At 44.0% G+C, this 17203-nt stretch overlaps 1 protein-coding gene across 5 annotated transcripts in view; it reads right to left on the bottom strand.

Annotated features, from left to right (window-relative positions):
* Positions 1-808: 808 nt before the first annotated feature.
* TMEM125 (transmembrane protein 125) overlaps positions 809-17203 on the bottom strand; it is a 46204-nt gene continuing 29809 nt past the window's right edge. For 4 of the 5 annotated variants that reach the window (XM_073643685.1, XM_073643688.1, XM_073643686.1 and 1 more), the window contains one exon: positions 809-6830. In XM_073643685.1, the coding sequence (XP_073499786.1) occupies positions 5773-6429 (657 nt within the window). In that variant the 5' untranslated portion in view covers positions 6430-6830 and the 3' untranslated portion in view covers positions 809-5772. The remainder of the gene's footprint in view (positions 6831-17203) is intronic. The other variant, XM_073643689.1, reaches the window with a different exon arrangement.

Below are 17203 nucleotides of genomic sequence, written 5' to 3' on the forward strand. Positions count from 1 at the left end.
CACCTGCTGTGCCTGCCTGCCCGTCATCCCTGATTGCCACCCGCTCCCTTACAAGGACCGCCCCCTTGTATAGTAGCTCAGAGGTTCCGCCTCCCAGACCCGTTACACCACCACTAGGGGAAACTCACTACATACAGATTTATAGAGCTAGGGCTGGGTTCACATAGCGTTCTCTTCTTCTGTGGTCAGTGGTTTTGCCAGTGCTTACGTCCGAACCCCTGCAAAACAGGATTCTGATGTATTCTACATCTTGCTGTCAGCCTTTAATAGGCGCATATGGCTGAAAATGATGTGCGACAGAGCGCACTGTCACTCCATCTGCATCATTGTAGTCAATGGCTCCGCTGGCGCATATACCAGAATCCACTTGTTGTGGAGGTTCGGACGTAAGCCCTGATGGAGCCACTGACCGTAGGAGAAAATGCTATGTGAACCCAGGCTCACACATCATTAGTTTTGATCATTATTTCAAAACCAGGAGTGTGCAAAATACAGAATAGGTGTCAATCTTTCAATGATAGTTTGTCAGTTCCACTCATGATTTCGGCTTGCAAACACTGATGTAAAATACTGACCAAATATTGATGTGTGAATAAGCCCTAATACTGCATATAGCTCTGATTGCACAGAGCTCCCCCTAGTGGTGGTCGCAGGCAGCCAGAATGTTAACATTTTATTCTACATCTATGTAGGAGATTTCGTTCTTTGTATGACACCAATGGAGCTCTGAGTCCCTATTAAGATATTTTATAGAGTTAATTAGCAGATAATAGCAGAGAACCGCAAAGAAAACAAAGATTATTGAATCATAATGTCTTTATTATCGTGTCATATATTAGCATCTCATTAAATAATCTTCATTTATTTGTACTGTAAAAATATATTATTTTCTGTACCACGTCTTCATATATCAGCATCTCAGATGCATCAGGATAGAAACCTCCTAAATTTCCTGCTCTGGACAGATCCTATACCTGGAGGGACGGCTCCTGCCCAGCACCTGCTGGAGGATGACCCTAAATTAAGGCCTCAGTGTAGGGGCCCTTTAAAGGACCTGGAGCCTCTGCAGCAATGGGAGTCATGTGAGGTCATTGTACAGGGTAAAAGGCCATAAAAGAATAGAGGTGAATAGATGTAGGGTCCTGCTGCTCCTCAGATTTACTGCTACCTGTAATATCTAGATACAATGCTTCAAATACTTTGTGCTATTACCACATCACTCCAGCCACATCCAGAGCTGCGTTCACAGTTCTGCTATTATATTATGTAACGCTGCTTTCAGTTCTGTTAATATATTAAGTCTTATCTCCTCCGAAGTTGCATTCATGGATCTGCCGATACATCATATTTGATACCAGAGCTGCAATCACAATTCTGCTGATGTTTATTACTCTTGCACATACATTTGAATAGACATTAGACTTTTTTTTCTACAGATTTCTTCCATTCGGATTTACATACATTGGACGTGATGGAACATTTTTTGGATCCCCTGTAGATAAGTAGGACCTCAGGTGTTTGGCAGCTATTTATCCCTCCCTGCTCTATAGATATTAGCTGAGCGGTTACAATGGAGCGGATTCTGTATGTAATCAACACCACAGGGGTCAGGGGAGGGATATGACGGGAGACGGTAGCAGAATTCTGAATGCAGCTCTTGTTACTAGATTATAAAATACAATATAAGATTAACACAAGATGACAAAGTGTTCAATGTAGGTTCTCACTGTAAAAAAACTGGATACAGTCTTTAGAGATGGGTCACATTTTTGGGTCTGATTGGAAGGAGTCCGGCATTTGAGAGAATTGGAATTTTGCAAACTAGAGCATTCTTATTGCGGCTTCTGACAAGGTCCATGACGAGAGGCACATGTACGACACCCAGTTTTGGAGGAGGGTTGTTTTCACTAGAATATACATCATCATCAGCTGTTATGTGACACCAGGAGTCGGCAAACAAGCAATGTCATCTATGTGGGGGAGGGGCGCTGACCCGAGTGCTGTATGGTCCCTATACACTAAGTATCATAAACATCCTGGTCTCTTATGTAAAATGTAAACTGCCCCCCCCCAGCCTTCACCTACTACTTACGAGGCCACAGGAGAAGACCTCTACTAATGGGGTTCTCGGATCAGGCTTACCATGCGTATTATTACAGAGCGTGTTGTCTGGTCCAGAAAACCCATATACTCCACTGGAGTAATAAAGGGGAGCTCCTAGTTCAGGGGAGCAGTTATGTAGACCATCCTCCTCTCTGGAGGACCCAGCACATCCATGTAATCCACAGACAAACCACTGATTTTAATGGACCTCATGCAATACCTTATTTCTCCAGTGGGGGTGCTGCAGGAAAAGTAACCATTTACTTCCCAGCTTAGAGAGGGCTCCGAATCTATGATTAGGTAACTGTTACCTATAAACACATTTTTAGCTGATATTTAGGCAATGAGGTGTCATTATTGTGGGCACTTTATGGAAGTTTTTGGAAGACTGTTCCTCACTTCATTAATACATTATATTAATCACCAATGTCCTGCATTTGCTGAACTAGTCTCCCTTCGGAAAGAGGGGTATATAACAAAACATGAATATACAAAACATGTGTCTTGCATAACAATCTTGATGCAAAGTCTGGTGGAATAAGATGTTCATGGCTTACAGAAGGATGATTGATTTGATATTGGAAGATGTAGATTATTATATTATATTATGGAACCAAACGACCCACTTAGCACTAATTACACATTTATTATAATTAACCCTAGGATGCATAACGCCGGCCTTTTAGGCTCGTTAGATTACTTTTTTGTTATTTTCTGCAAGATTACTTTACTCAGAATTTTGAAACTCTAGATATTCCTCAGCTTTGAGGTTTTTGGTAATTTCCAGTTGTTTATATAGTTTTATGCGATAGGCATTTTTTTTTATAGAAATGCTTTTTTTGGAAAACCACATATTTTCATGACACGGAGTATTATGTTTATCATATACTCATCAGTTTTTCTGTCATTTTGTCTCAGGTGACAAGTTACATTGTTATTGTAATCATTGTTTTTTCTATGATATTGCAGATGAGGTGGTTTATATACATCTTCCTTCTAAGTTTGTATTTTTCTGGAACAAACAAAACATGGAAAAATATCTCACGATATAAACTTTATGTTTCTATTGGACTAACACTTCTGGCAAGGTGTCAAAAATCTTACGACCTACCTATCAGAGAATTATTTCCAGACCCACATTCTGATCCATACTATAAAGCAACAATGTAAAATGCGTAAAAAGTGATTTATTTCAACTCCTGCATATGATTCGCACATGGCCATGTTTTGTGAAAGCGTAGATTTCTACTGTCATGCATAGTAGGGTTAATTAATTAAAGTCATACCCAAATAGGAAATAACACTCATATGTATAACCATAGAAAATGGGTTTTGGATCAATAACCAAATACGAAGTAACACTAATATATATCTCACCATAGAAAATGAGCTTAGATGAAAGAACAAAACAAAATAAAAGCAGTATAGGGAAAAATAAGTGCAGGTCGTTAGTCTAATATAAGACCCTAATAACACCCTAAAAAATCTGACCCCTATCAGACTGTGGATGTTGGCAACCTAACAGGTAGCGATAAAGACGCCATCCACTCCGGCTTACCCTATAGCAGCCCTACTAACTATTACATAACTTTGTCCCTCAACTATACAAAGGAATAATGAACTTATCTTTGTTGAGCGTCAGTCCCTCCGAGTCTCACCTTACGTTTATATTCCTGTTATTTTCAATGTGAGTGTCCGAGCTCATCTTCTTTGGTTATACATACGAGTGTTATTTCCTATTTGGGGATGATTTAATTAATTCAAATAAATGTGTCATTTTAACGCTATGTGGGTCGTTTGGTTCTAAAATGTAATCCAATAAGGTATTCCTAGTTTATTAAGCGGCCGAAGCTTCTTAATGAATTTGGCGCATCTTTCAGCCGACGTGCACCAGAGACAGGAATCTACCCAGTTAATTTCTGCTGTAACTTTCACCACTATTGTGGCATAAACCATAATGAATATTTCGACTGTGTTAGACCAGGCCCCTGATATTAAGCTCCACTCACTTTCCAAAAAGTTAACAAAACTGGTACAGAAGAAGGCAAGTTGAAAAGCTTTGCAACATTTGCAACTGTTTCATTCCGGTTTTCTGGTATAAACTGTTTTATGATTCTGCCCATAGTGCATAGGGTACCTGGGGCCACCTTAAGCTTTGATACGGTTATGCCTGCAGTTGCAACATTGCACATTATGATATGTCTTAGAATGAATGGTACAGAATCTAATGGGTAACTTGTCGAAGTAAAATTTGCTCTAAATTCTGCATTGGGGCCCTGGATCTAAGTACATGTCCTCCTTATCATATGCGTAACTTCTGCAAAGGAAAAACTCTTGTTTGATGGTTAGATAAACGCTGTTACATCTGTATCGATGGTTCTTTGCTGATTATTACAGTTTCTCAGCTTGTCTTGTGAGCACAATTCTCTTTCTTTGCTCTCAGTGTTTGACTCCATTGTGAATTCATGTGAATGATGCAGCGGCGATGACGGGTCAAGGACTTCACAAATCGAAGCGGGGACAGCAGAGGACACTCGGACATGATAAGGACACTTGTAACTGAAGCCACTTTGCTCATGGTCAGAGCTCATCTATTAGGTCATAAATTTTAAGTAGAAAACCATATTAAGTGTTTTATTTCACTTTGGATGTGACTGGAGTACAAGACTCGATAGCACTCAAGATCAGTATTCAGAAAGTGACTCAAGGATTCAGGTGTGCGGACTGACAGATTTTTTTTCTCTGCCATTACCCGTGATGACTCCCATGAGAATTTGCAGTGCATTCCTAGAGGGCATATCAGATTTTCTATATGAGTCAAAGGAACATCCTTGCTTTTCTTATTATAATATTAAAGGAGTTTTCTCAAGATTGAAAGTTATCTCCTATCCAGAGGATCCAATCGATGAGGGTCCAACCACCATGATCCCCACCCATCCTGAGATCAGCTGAGCGCAGCGCTCGGCAATCTCCAGCACTCCCATTAAAAATGAATGGAGCAATAGTGCACATGATCGACCACCAGTCCATTCAGCCGGGGTTCTTCAGAGCCCAAGTTCTTGGGATCGGAGGGGGCCACGGTGATTAGACTCCCAGCATTCAGAAAGCTGTCCCATAGATAGAGGATAACTTTTAAACTTGAGAACACCTCTTTAAGTTAAAGCTTAGGAATGTTCCAAGCAATCAAATGACTGGCCATTGCGAATTATTTCCCTCTACTCAGCTCCTGTCCTCATCATGACTTCAAAATAACATTATACAGATCCTATTATATCATGATCTCAACATGACATCATCATGACCCTACCATACCCATTACATGATCCTATCATGATCCTAATATTAGCTCAACATGACATCGTTATGACCCCATCATGTCCTCTTCATGATTTCCCCTTGACTTTGCCATGGCATGATCATGACTCTTTCATGATCTCACCAATGACCTCAATATGACATTATTGTGACCTCATCATGAACTCACCATTAATCAAACATGACATCATCATGTCCTCATCATGATTTCAGCATAACATGATCATGTCCCCATCGTGGTCCTCATCATGGCATCATCACACCCTAACCATGACAATTTTGGCTCAGATTCAAAGATTCTGGTGAAATTCAGAAGAGCGCAATGCCATTTGGTTACTTTGGCATAGGATAGGCTCATATGAGGTTGGCCAAACTTGAGGTGGTGTTCTGACGTTGATGTAATTGCCCAGAGATGGAGAAAACCTCAGTAATACGGGAATGAAATCGACCAGAAACACAAGATCTGCAAAACACCACTAGACTGAATATAATGACACCAACGAGGATAATTGATCCCACAATGATCAGTGTCACCCCCACACTGTGCATGGTGACCAGAATGGCAGGAAAGCCTGGAGTTTCTCCAGTAACTGAAAGTACAAGAAGGGAAACACCACAAATTAGGATAATTATGGAGCTTACGAGGAAAACCACCACATCTGATAACCCTCCGCTCTTCAGCATATTGATGTGGTCACGTCTTGTCAAACATTGCATGTCCTGGATAGCTGAGCTCAGAAGTTGTTTCAGTAAAATCAGCAGGGCAAGTATACAAAGGGTTGCCCCAACAGCCAATCTCCATTCACCCGATCGACTGGTGGTGGTGGAAAGGAGAATAATCCCACCAATGCCACTGGCCAAGATAAGGAGAACAGAGAAACAGTAGCAAACTATGGACTTGACCGGCTCCCTAGACCACCACAAATCTGTGTGCTCCTCTAGAGCGTCGCTCTGGATCTGTTCTTGATTGGGTGAGGCCCTTGGTGGAGGCAACGCGTCGATGGAAGACATGGTTACAGCAGAAGGACCAAAAGAGGAAAACTTGGAAAATTCTTAAAGTACGAGCAGAATCTCAAGGATTGTTCTCCAGGGTTCCAGCCATGATGGAGAAGTGGACGTTTGTGAAATTATGGAGCAGAGTTCACAGACAATAGACCAGCAGACTCGTCATGACCAGGACTCCAGAAGACTCATTGGAGGCCAGAGGTTATAATAAAGCCTGACTGAGGGGCACAATCACAGGAAGACAAAGAACAGCAAGACGTCTGGCTAATGGACATCTGGTAATCAACGTCATATGGGATAAAAGTTCCTTCAAGTTCCTTCCTGTTGATTATAGGAACAATTTCTTCTACTTTGATGACCATAAGTGGGGTGTCCTTTAGTCTTTAAAGGGACTCTTCACCTAAAATCTGAAAAGATTAATAAATTAATACTGATTGTGAAAGATGAATAATGATTAAACATTTTGGAAAGAGCAAGGACTAAACTAGGCAGACATTGCTAGCAGGTCCTACAGGAAGTGTAGATGTAAATAATTATTTGTAGACAAGTGTGAAGACCCCACAGGACAGATGTGGTGAATCCACCCTGCGGGAGTGGATTGGTGTCAGGGATCCCAGACAGCGACGACACCGGGGAGATCATGCGGTATCTCTCCGTGCCGTCACGCTGTCAGTATTTCGTCCGGAATCACGAGTACGCGATCCAGACTACTCTCTACGTGGATATCGGCAAGCAACCAGTGAGAGTATGGCGTCACACCCCTGGGTCCTACAGCCTGGAATCCCTGCTTATGCCCTCCGTACGGTCACTGTCAGCTTCACGATAGCCCAATTATTAATATTATTCTCTGCCACCGGCCGAGTTTGAATTATAATACAGGCCTGGCCGGACACCTGCGTTTTGGTAGCGTATATGGCTTCGGGGAAGGGAACGATTACAGGTCAAAAGAAACAGGACTATTCAATTTTATATTTAATCCAAAAGGGAGGCAGTGCTTAAGAAAAAATATATACAAGTATGTTGCAAAGGAGACATTAAAATACATGAGCAATACATAAAATAAACAGGATAAAAGAAGGAAAACTTAAACTATACGAACGCTGAGACGTTTCAATATAGGTGGAGGAGGGGTACCCCAGTTTGATTATGCTGTTATCGAACAGGACCCGTTGCTTATAATCCTTATACCCCCCGGAAATGAGTGCTCCTCTAATGTCCATGGGTTCTCTTATACCTAAGGGAAGGTTTACCCACACGCCCCTTATGGTGACATCATGTAGGCTGGTCTCCAGCCTGTACATTTTTATTAAAAAAACGTTAACTTTTGCGGTAACTCATCGCTCGTTGATCGCAGAAGCTTGCAAATGATGCCATTTTTCCCCTTCGGTTAGAGACCACACACCGCATAGTGGCAGTCTTCTATTCTGGTGTTTTTGCGCTACAGCTCTATGTAGCATTTTTCAGCGGCAGAAAAACTATCCCTATCATTCCCTAGCTGATTTTACCTCTAAAAATAAAGGTCCCGTTATCACCGGACGTATGGAACTCACAATATTTCAAATTTCATATCGGAGTCGACCTGGCTATGGCTGGTGGCCGGGAATTGTTTTTGAGTGCCTTTGAACTTAACAAACCACTTCCTCTTTCCTCCAAACTCTGGCCTGGGAGAAGGTGTCAATCTGTCTCAGGTCTGTGTCAAGAACAAATACATTTGCATTTTAGCTAGACTGTAACACTTCATGGCTGGCATTTGTTTGTGTAAGGTCTCCCTCATGACTGTCTTCATTGGGGCTTTTGTGCTGAGCAGAAGGGGAAGAATGGTCAATATCCGGGTCAGGGAAATATGGAAGAACATTTTCAATATTCCTCAATACTTCCCTGACAACGGGCATAAATAATGGTTTTAGGCAGGTGAGGAAAAAAATGCGGAAAAGTAAGAAGCTTTCAAAAATAAAATTTTTAATAGTTTATCAATTACAAAATACAAAGAGAATGAACAAGAGAGAAATCTAAATCCCATCAATATTTGGTGACCGCCCTTTGCTTTGTGGCACCCCTGCGGGTTCAGTCGCCACAGAGGTACTGCATCTCACCCAGAGGTGTGGTATCTCACTCTCAGGTAAGGATGGAGTACTGCCCGGGACCCAAACACCTGCATCCAACACATTCCACTTCAGTAGGGGCAGGGCGAGATTGCTCCTAAGGGAGAGCACAGTCCCTGGTCCCTAGCTGGAGGGTGGCACTAGGTAGTGGGTGTGGGTGGAGGATGTAGTTTAGGGGCAGAAGGAGGATATAAAAGGGGGAACCATCTTGGAAGTGGGGGCTTAGTCTGAGGAGAAGGAGTGGGAGCAAGAGCTCGGCGCGAGCTCTGCTCAGGGAGGAGTGGGCCTGAGTGAGAGAGGCCCAGGAGGTCAGACTGAAGAGGAGAGGAGCAGGAAGGAAGGCTCCAGAAGGAAAGAAAGGATCCTAGGGGTACGGGCCGTGCTGGAGGCCACCCGTACGCCCGAATCTACCAGGAGTGGAAGGATCAGGCCGCAAAGGGGACCGGCCCCTAACTAGTGAGAATTGCAATATTCAACTAGGAACCGGAGGCTTCTACATTTTCAGGGTGTAGTTGCCACAGCCGCAATTAATCGCCAAAAAGGTAGCCACCCAAGATCCAGGAAACTTCAGGTTGCCCGCCAAGATCTGCAGTTACCGGCTTGGGACACTGTTTGCGAGGCGCAGGGCAGGAGGGTGAGAGCCAGAGCAGGAAGACGACCAGGAGGGGCACACAGAAAGGGGTCCCGCTAAGTGCTCTGGAATTACCTGAGGGTTTGCTGAACCCCTCCCTGAGTAAACACCGGACGACGTGGGTGGTTATGAACTGCAGTTGTAACCAGGAGCAACATGATAATCGTGAGTAAAACCCTGAAGACTGCACCCCACTGTCTCTGTGAATTATTGCTGCCCCATCATCCCTTGCACCACAATGCACAACCACAGTTACTTCAACATCTACCATCATAGCACCGCCCTGGAGCTTAGCTCTACCTGTGGGGAGCTGAATCAACTCTGCTGCATTAACATCGGCTCCAGAGGACCTGCTCCGCAGCGGCGGCTCCATATACCCGCATACCACTGGTGGACATAAATACAAAAACTATAAAACCCCTTTTATTGACCGCCCTGGGTCACGGACCGGGTCACCGCCACTGTGACATCCCCCAGCATCGACCGGCCCGGCTACCGAGTACCCCACGGCCCAGGGGGCGCGTCAGCTCCATCAATTATTCTGGGTACATTTGCACAAGGTCAGGGATTTTGTAGAATGACAGTCCAGCGTTTGAGTAACGAATTATACCCAACAGGTGATAATGATCATCATTTTCCTATGTAGGTTGAAATACCTTCATTACAGGGAACCCGTCGGCAGATTTTTAGATGCCTAAAGTAATTTCATTGCTATAAAGCATCTGAAATGTTGATGACGCCATATCTTTGTATTATAAGTCCACTTCTCCGTTTTATAGAAATCCATCGGCGAATGTTTATGCTAATGAGCTCGCAGTGCAGGGGGCTTGGCATGCACCTAGAGCTCTCCAGCCTCTCTTCCTCTTTCTCTTCCTGTCGCCAACCTCCTATCAATGTCCGACAACTCCCTCTTCTGTGCCCCTGGGAATGACAGCGCTTGCGTGACATCTCAGATGGCGGAGCAGGTCACAGGTAACAGAAAAGAGTGGTGATAAGTTGCCGGTGGTGCGGGGAGAAAAGGGTTAGAGGCTGAATAGCTGTAATTACACGTCAAGCCCCCTGCACTTGTGAGCTCATTTGCAAAAACATTCGCTGATGGATTTCTAGAAAACGGAGAAGCGGACTTATAATACAAAGGTATAGACATAATCAACATTTCAGATGTATTACACAGATGATGTTATTTTAGGGTCCAAAAACCACCTGACAGGTTCCCTTAACAGAAAGAGGAACACCTATGTAGAAGGCTTTAAACTGAGTGAGAAACAGTCAAAATCTGCTACAAAAGTGAGGTTGTAGAAGACGGTTTCATGTCACAGGTACAGGCAAGACTGAGCACAGTAACAAAATACAAGGTGTGTTGAAACAGCTTCTTATCTTAATCAGCCATACGTCTAGATTTGTTAAGCCAAGAGAAATGCACTATTGTGTTTGGGTTGACTTTAGAACTTGTCTGTGTTTCTTTGGTGGGTCAAGAAGGACAGACCAGTATTTGTATAACCCTGAATGTTGTCTTCTCTTGGTTCTGAAACAATGATGTGTAGCACCCTGAGGATTCGGCTGCTACAGGGGTATTGCACCTCAAACCAGAGGTGTGGTATTCCACTCCCGGGTAAGGATGGAGTGTGGAACTGAGCTTAGTAGGCTGCATGCACTACATACATCCCATTTCCGGGGGACAGAACTACGGTACTCCCACCAAGTATATGTGCAGGTACGACAGCGTCTGTCCCTGGCTGGAGTGGGAGGGGGGTGGAACATCCCAGTAGTGTAGGGGCAGATAGGGGGAGTACTCTGGGTAAAGCTAGGAGCTCATTGGGTGCTAGTCACCTGGGCTCACACATAGAGGGAGTATATAAGGTGGGCACCATCTAGAGACAGGGTCTTTTTAGCAGAGGAGCTCAGCCAGGAGGGCTGACAGGGAGCTGTGGCTCCGGCTGGGCCCAGCTCCAGGGCCAAGCCTGCAGTGAAGAGAGAGAGGAGGAAGAAAGGCCCAGAGAAGCAGAGTCAGAAGGAACCCTAAGAACCCAGAATCAGACCAAAAAGGGTGAAGGGTTGGCGGACACGGGTACCGGAACCCGAACTGGTGGAGGCCACTTATCCTCAGCCAGGAACCGGAGGTCGTGGTCAAGATTTGCCACGACCCTCACCAAATCCACCAGAAAGGCACACCAAGCATAGGGTCAGGGAACCCAGAGGAGGTTTGACCACTAAGAGACCCGAGGGAGCCGGCCAGAGGTGGATCCCTGGTGGGAATGGCCAGGGACAGAGAGGGAGAAGGGAGCTCAGGACCACGCTCCAGAACTGCCTGGGGGTTAGCCGAGTCCAGGACCTGGTGGACGCAGCACGGCTCGGGTGGTCACTCAAGGCCAGAGTGACTGAGAGAACAACCGTGAGTAAAAACCCTGAAACTGCACCTCAAGTCTCTGACTCTCCTTTCTACAACATAACTACACCCATCATCCACACCTGCTGCCCTGAGGCCATACCCCTCCCGTTGGGGGTTATACCATCACTGCTGCACATATACCACCGGTCTCAGCGGACTGCTCTGCAGCGGCGGCTTCAAAGCCGCACTCAACGGGTGGCGTAGTCGATCAAATTAACATCTACTGCCATAGACTGCCACTTAGTTTGACACCCTGGGCACAGACCGGGTCAGATGTTTGTTACTATGCTAATTGCATATTATACTAAAGCCAGCTAGATGTTTATTTACAAGAGCCCCCTGCTATACCAACTATGTAAACTGATTAAAGGCTCAAACAATGAGACCTGAGCCCTGTGGAATAATACCCTCCATAACCCTGTGGATGTGCACTTGAAAGAACAAATGTGAACTATTTAAGGAACATATGCCTCTGTAGCCGGGAAATTTGAAACAGAGAATTGAAAGAGACATTACAAGGAGAATTAAAGATCAGATTCTCTTCAGACCATCAGCTTGGTATCATGGCTTTATCCAAAGAGACACAGATTTGGTATATGTCCCTGACAGGAAAGATACGGATCTGCTCCATTGACCATCAGAGACCCCATGGATACATTTGGGGAGACCAGGTTGGGACGATGAAGTCACCTGGCCCCATGGATATGTTGTTTGGGGTTGCCAGGTGGAACCCTCCGGTCACCTGGCCTTGTACCTCGATGAACTGTCAGCTTCCTAAGCTACCTCCTCTCTGTGGGGGCCTGCCTAAATCGGGGGGCCACTGGTTGAGGTAGTTGGCCTTGGAAGTCTCAAAGTCGCAGTTGTTCTATCCCAGGCGGGCCAGCAGAAGGGTGAGACTGTGTACTGTTGCACCATCTTGGGTATTTGCTGGGACTGTTCTATGTGTTTATTATCCATTTGGTGGTTCAATAAAGTATTGCCACACGGTTTTACCGTCATCTTGTGTTGTCTGAGTAGTATTCTGCCTATGGAAAACCCCGTGTCTTCACACAAGTTATCAAAATGTAAAATATTTTGCTATAACAGAAGGCACTACAATAATAGGTGTCTCCAGGCAGCAGTGAAGCATGGCGGAGGGTCCTGCAAGTTTGGGGCTGTATTTCAGCAAATGTAGCTGGGATTTGAACAGAATTAATGGTGTCTTCAATGCTGAGAAATACAGGCAGATACTTATCCATCATGTAATACCATCAGGGAGGTGTCTGATCGGCACCACATTTATTCTGCAGCAGGAAAACATCCCCAAACATCCAGCTAATGCCAGTAAGAACTACGGTATCTTCAGAGTAAAGTAGGACAAGGAGTCCTGGAAGTGATCATACGGCCCCACAGAACCCTGATCTCACATCATCCCATCTGTCTGGGATCACATGAAGACACAGTGGGATTTGCAAAAGCCTCATCCACGTAAGATCTCTGGTTAGGTCTCCGAGATGTTTGGAACAACCTCCCTGCCCAGTCCCTTCAAAAACGGTGTCCATGTGCAAGTGGCAAGTGTATCTAGAAGAATTAAGGCAAGGGCTGGTCACACCAAACATTGATTAGTTTCAAATGTCTCATATATACAGTATGTATGTGGGTATATATATATATACATACATACATACAGTGCATTGTGACAGTATTTGGCCCCAATGAACTTTTCTACCTTTTGCCACATTTCTGGCTTCAAACATAAAGATATAAAATTCTAAATTTTTTGGGAAGAATCAACAACAAAGTGGGACACAATCGTGAAGTAGAACGAAATTTATTGGATATTTTAAACTTTTTAAAAAAATTAAAAACTGAAAAGTCAGGGATGCAATATTATTCGGTCCCATTACTTTCAGTACAGCAAACTCACTCCAGAAGATCAGTGAGGATCTCTGAATGATCCAATGTTGTCCTAAATGATTGGTAATGATAAGTAGAATCCACCTGTGTGTAATCAAGTCTCCGTATAAATGCACCTGCTCTGTGATAGTCTCAGGGTTCTGTTTCAAGTGCAGAGAGCATCATGAAGACCATGGAACACACCAAGCAGGCCCGAGATACTGTTGTGGCGAAGTTTAAAACCAGATTTGGATACAAAAAGATTTCCCAAGTTTTAAACATCTCAAGGAGCACCGTGCAGGTGATCATATTGAAATGGAAGGAGTATCAGACCACTGCAAATCTACCAAGACCCGGCCGTCCCTCTAAACTTTCATCTCGAACAAGGAGAAGACTGATCAGAAAATGCAGCCAAAAGGCCCATGATCACTCTGGATGAACTGCAGAGATCTACAGCTGAGGTGGGAGAGTCTGTCCATAGGACAACAATCAGCCGTACACTGCACAAATCTGGCCTTTATGGAAGAGTGGCAAGAAGAAAGCCATTTCCCAAAGATATCCATAAAAAGTCTCGTTTGAAGTTTGCCACAAGCCACCTGGGAGACACACCAAACATGTGGAATAAGGTGCTCTGGTCAGATGAAACCAAAATCGAACTTTTTGGCCACAATGCAAAACGATATGTTTGGCGTAAAAGCAACACAGCTCATCACCCTCAAAACACCATTCCCACTGTCAAACATGGTGGTGGCAGCATCATGGTTTGGGCCTGCTTTTCTTCAGCAGGGACAGGGAAGATGGTTAAAATTGATGGGAAGATGGGCGGAGCCAAATACAGGACCATTCTGGAAGAAAACCTGTTGGAGTCTGCAAAAGACCTGAGACTGGGACGGATATTTATCTTCCAACAAGACAATGATCCTAAACATAAAGCAAAATCTACAATGGAGTGGTTCAAAAATAAACGTATCCAGGTGTTAGAATGGCCAAGTCAAAGTCCAGACCTGAATCCAATCGAGAATCTGTGGAGAGAGCTGAAAACTGCTGTTCACAAACGCCCTCCATCCAACCTCAATGAGCTCGAGCTGTTTTGCAAGGAAGAATGGGCAAGAATTTCAGCCTCTCGGTGTGCAAAACTAATAGAGACATACCCCAAGCGACTTGCAGATGTAATCGCAGCAAAAGGTGGCGCTACAAAGTATTAACTCAAGGGAGCCGAATAATATTGCACGCCCCACTTTTCAGTTTTTAATTTGTTAAAAAAGTTTAAAATATCCAATAAATTTCGTTCCACTTCACGATTGTGTCCCACTTGTTGTTGATTCTTCCCCCAAAAATTAGAATTTTATATCTTTATGTTTGAAGCCAGAAATGTGGCAAAAGGTAGAAAAGTTCAAGGGGGCCAAATACTTTCACAATGCACTGTATATACAGTGGGTACGGAAAGTATTCAGACCCCTTTAAATTTTTCACTCTTTGTTTCATTGCAGCCATTTGGTAAATTCTAAAAAGTTCATTTTTTTCTCATTAAAGTACACTCTGCACCCCATCTTGACTGAAAAAAAACAGAAATGTAGAAATTTTTGCAAATTTATTAACCCCTTAACAACCTTGGGTTTTTCTGTTTTTGCGTTTTCATTTATTGCTCCCCTTCTTCCCAGAGCTAGAACTTTTTTATTTTTCGTTCAATATGACCATGTGAGGGCTTATTTTTTGCGGGACGAGTTGTACTTTTGAACAACATCACTGGTTTTACCATATCATGTGCTGGAAAACGGGAAAAAAATTCCAAGTGCGGTGAAATTGCAAAAAAAATGCAATTCCACAGTTGTTTTTTGGGTTCTTTTTTTTATCATTTTCACTGATTGCTAAAACTGACCTGCCATTATTATTCTCCAGGTCATTACAAGTTCGTAGACACCAAACATGTATAGGTTCTTTTTTATTTAACTAGTGAAAAAAAAATCCAAAGTTTGCTAAAAAAAAAAAAAAAAATGGCGCCATTTTCCGAGACCCGCAGCTCCTCCATTTTTTGGGATCTGTGGCCGGTTGAGGGCTTACTTTTTGCGGGTCAAGCTGACGTTTTTATTAATATCATTTAGGGTAGATCCGATGTTTGGATCGCCCGTTATTGCATTTTATTGCAATGTTGCGGCGACCAAAAAAGAACGTAATTCTGGCTTTTAGAATTTTTTTTCTCGTTACGCCATTTACCGATCAGATTAATTATTTTTTTATATTGATAAATCGGGCGATTCTGAACGTGGCAATAGCAAATACGTGTATGTGGGTTTTTTTTATTATTATTTTATTTTGAATGGGGCGAAAGGGGGGTGATTTAAACTTTTATATATTTTTTTAATATTTTTAAAAACATTTTTTTTTTACACTTACTGCTCCATAGGAGACTAGAAGCAGCAGTTGTCTGATTGCTTCTAAGGCTGTGTGCCCACGATGCGTTTTTTTAAGCGTTTCCGCAGCGGCAAAAACGCTGTAGAAACGCTTAAAAAACTCATGTTAGAAGGCCTGCCATGTTCCCCAATGATAATTCGCATGTGCTGTGCACATGCTGCGGAAATTTCCACTGCAGATTATCATTGCGGAAAAAAACACAGCACTACCAATTATTTTGCTGAAGTGCTGCGTTTTCGCCGCCATTGACTAGTATTGGAATGCATGGATTCCGCATCAATGGATCTGTAGATGCGCAATCCATGCGTTTCAATGTGCGGATGGTACCCAGGTGTGGAGGACAGGAGACTCTCCTCCGGACCCGGCTACCATAGAAGCTGTAAAAAAAAGAATAAAATAAAAAATAAATATTATACTTACCTTCTGATGGCCCCCGCTGCGCTTGTCCTCTCATGCCGGCAGCTCGCGGTGGACTGAAGGACCTGCGCTGACGTCATAGTCATGTGACGGCAGGTCCTTCAGTGTAGTGTACCGCGAGCTGCCGGCAGCCAGGACAAAGCGAATAAAGACTGCGGGGGCCATCAGACTGTAAGTATAGATTTATTTTTTTATTTTTTACCATTCTTTTACGGTCACACTATATCAATCCATGCCGTTTGCATGGATTTATATAGTGACCAAGTTGACAAGCACTTTCCAAGTGATGCTAAAATCGCTTGGAAAGCGCTTGACACCCGCATGCGGAAATGCATGTGAAGAACGCTTCACATCCGCATGTCGCTGGCAGGAAACCGCATGTACAATCCGCATGTACAATCCGCATGCGTTTTTTCTTCCAGGGAGATGCAGAAACGCTCAGGAAAAATCCTGAGCATTTCTGCATCGTGGGCACATAGCCTAATGCATACAGGCGATGAGCAGATCGCCCGTATGCAGGAGAAATGTTCCTGTGCTATGAGCTCCGACCACTAGGTGGCGTTCATAGCAATTGAGACATGACAACCACAGGGATCTGCTGCAGACCCTGGGTTGTCATGCCCACCCATCGGTGACCCGCGATCATGTGTCGGGGTCACCGATGGGCAGGGACAATGCCGCACTTCCGGCGCGGCAATGTTAAATGCCGCTGTCAGAGATTGACAGCGGCATTTAACTGGTTAACAGCCGCGGGTGGATCGCGATTCCACCCGCAGCTGTTGCGGGCACATGTCAGCTGTATAAATCATCTGACATGTGCCCGGTTCAGTGCGGGCTCAGCGCCGGAGCCCCCGCTGAACCGGCCTTTCCGACCTGGTGCGTACTATTACTGACCAGGTCGGAAAGGGGATATAAAAGAAAAACTGATATATCACATGGTCATAAGTATTCAGA

The sequence above is a fragment of the Phyllobates terribilis genome, unplaced genomic scaffold, assembly GCF_046119375.1.
Source record: "Phyllobates terribilis strain yellow unplaced genomic scaffold, ASM4611937v1 Scaffold_8__6_contigs__length_399053987, whole genome shotgun sequence".
NCBI classification, from domain to species: Eukaryota; Metazoa; Chordata; class Amphibia; order Anura; family Dendrobatidae; genus Phyllobates; species Phyllobates terribilis.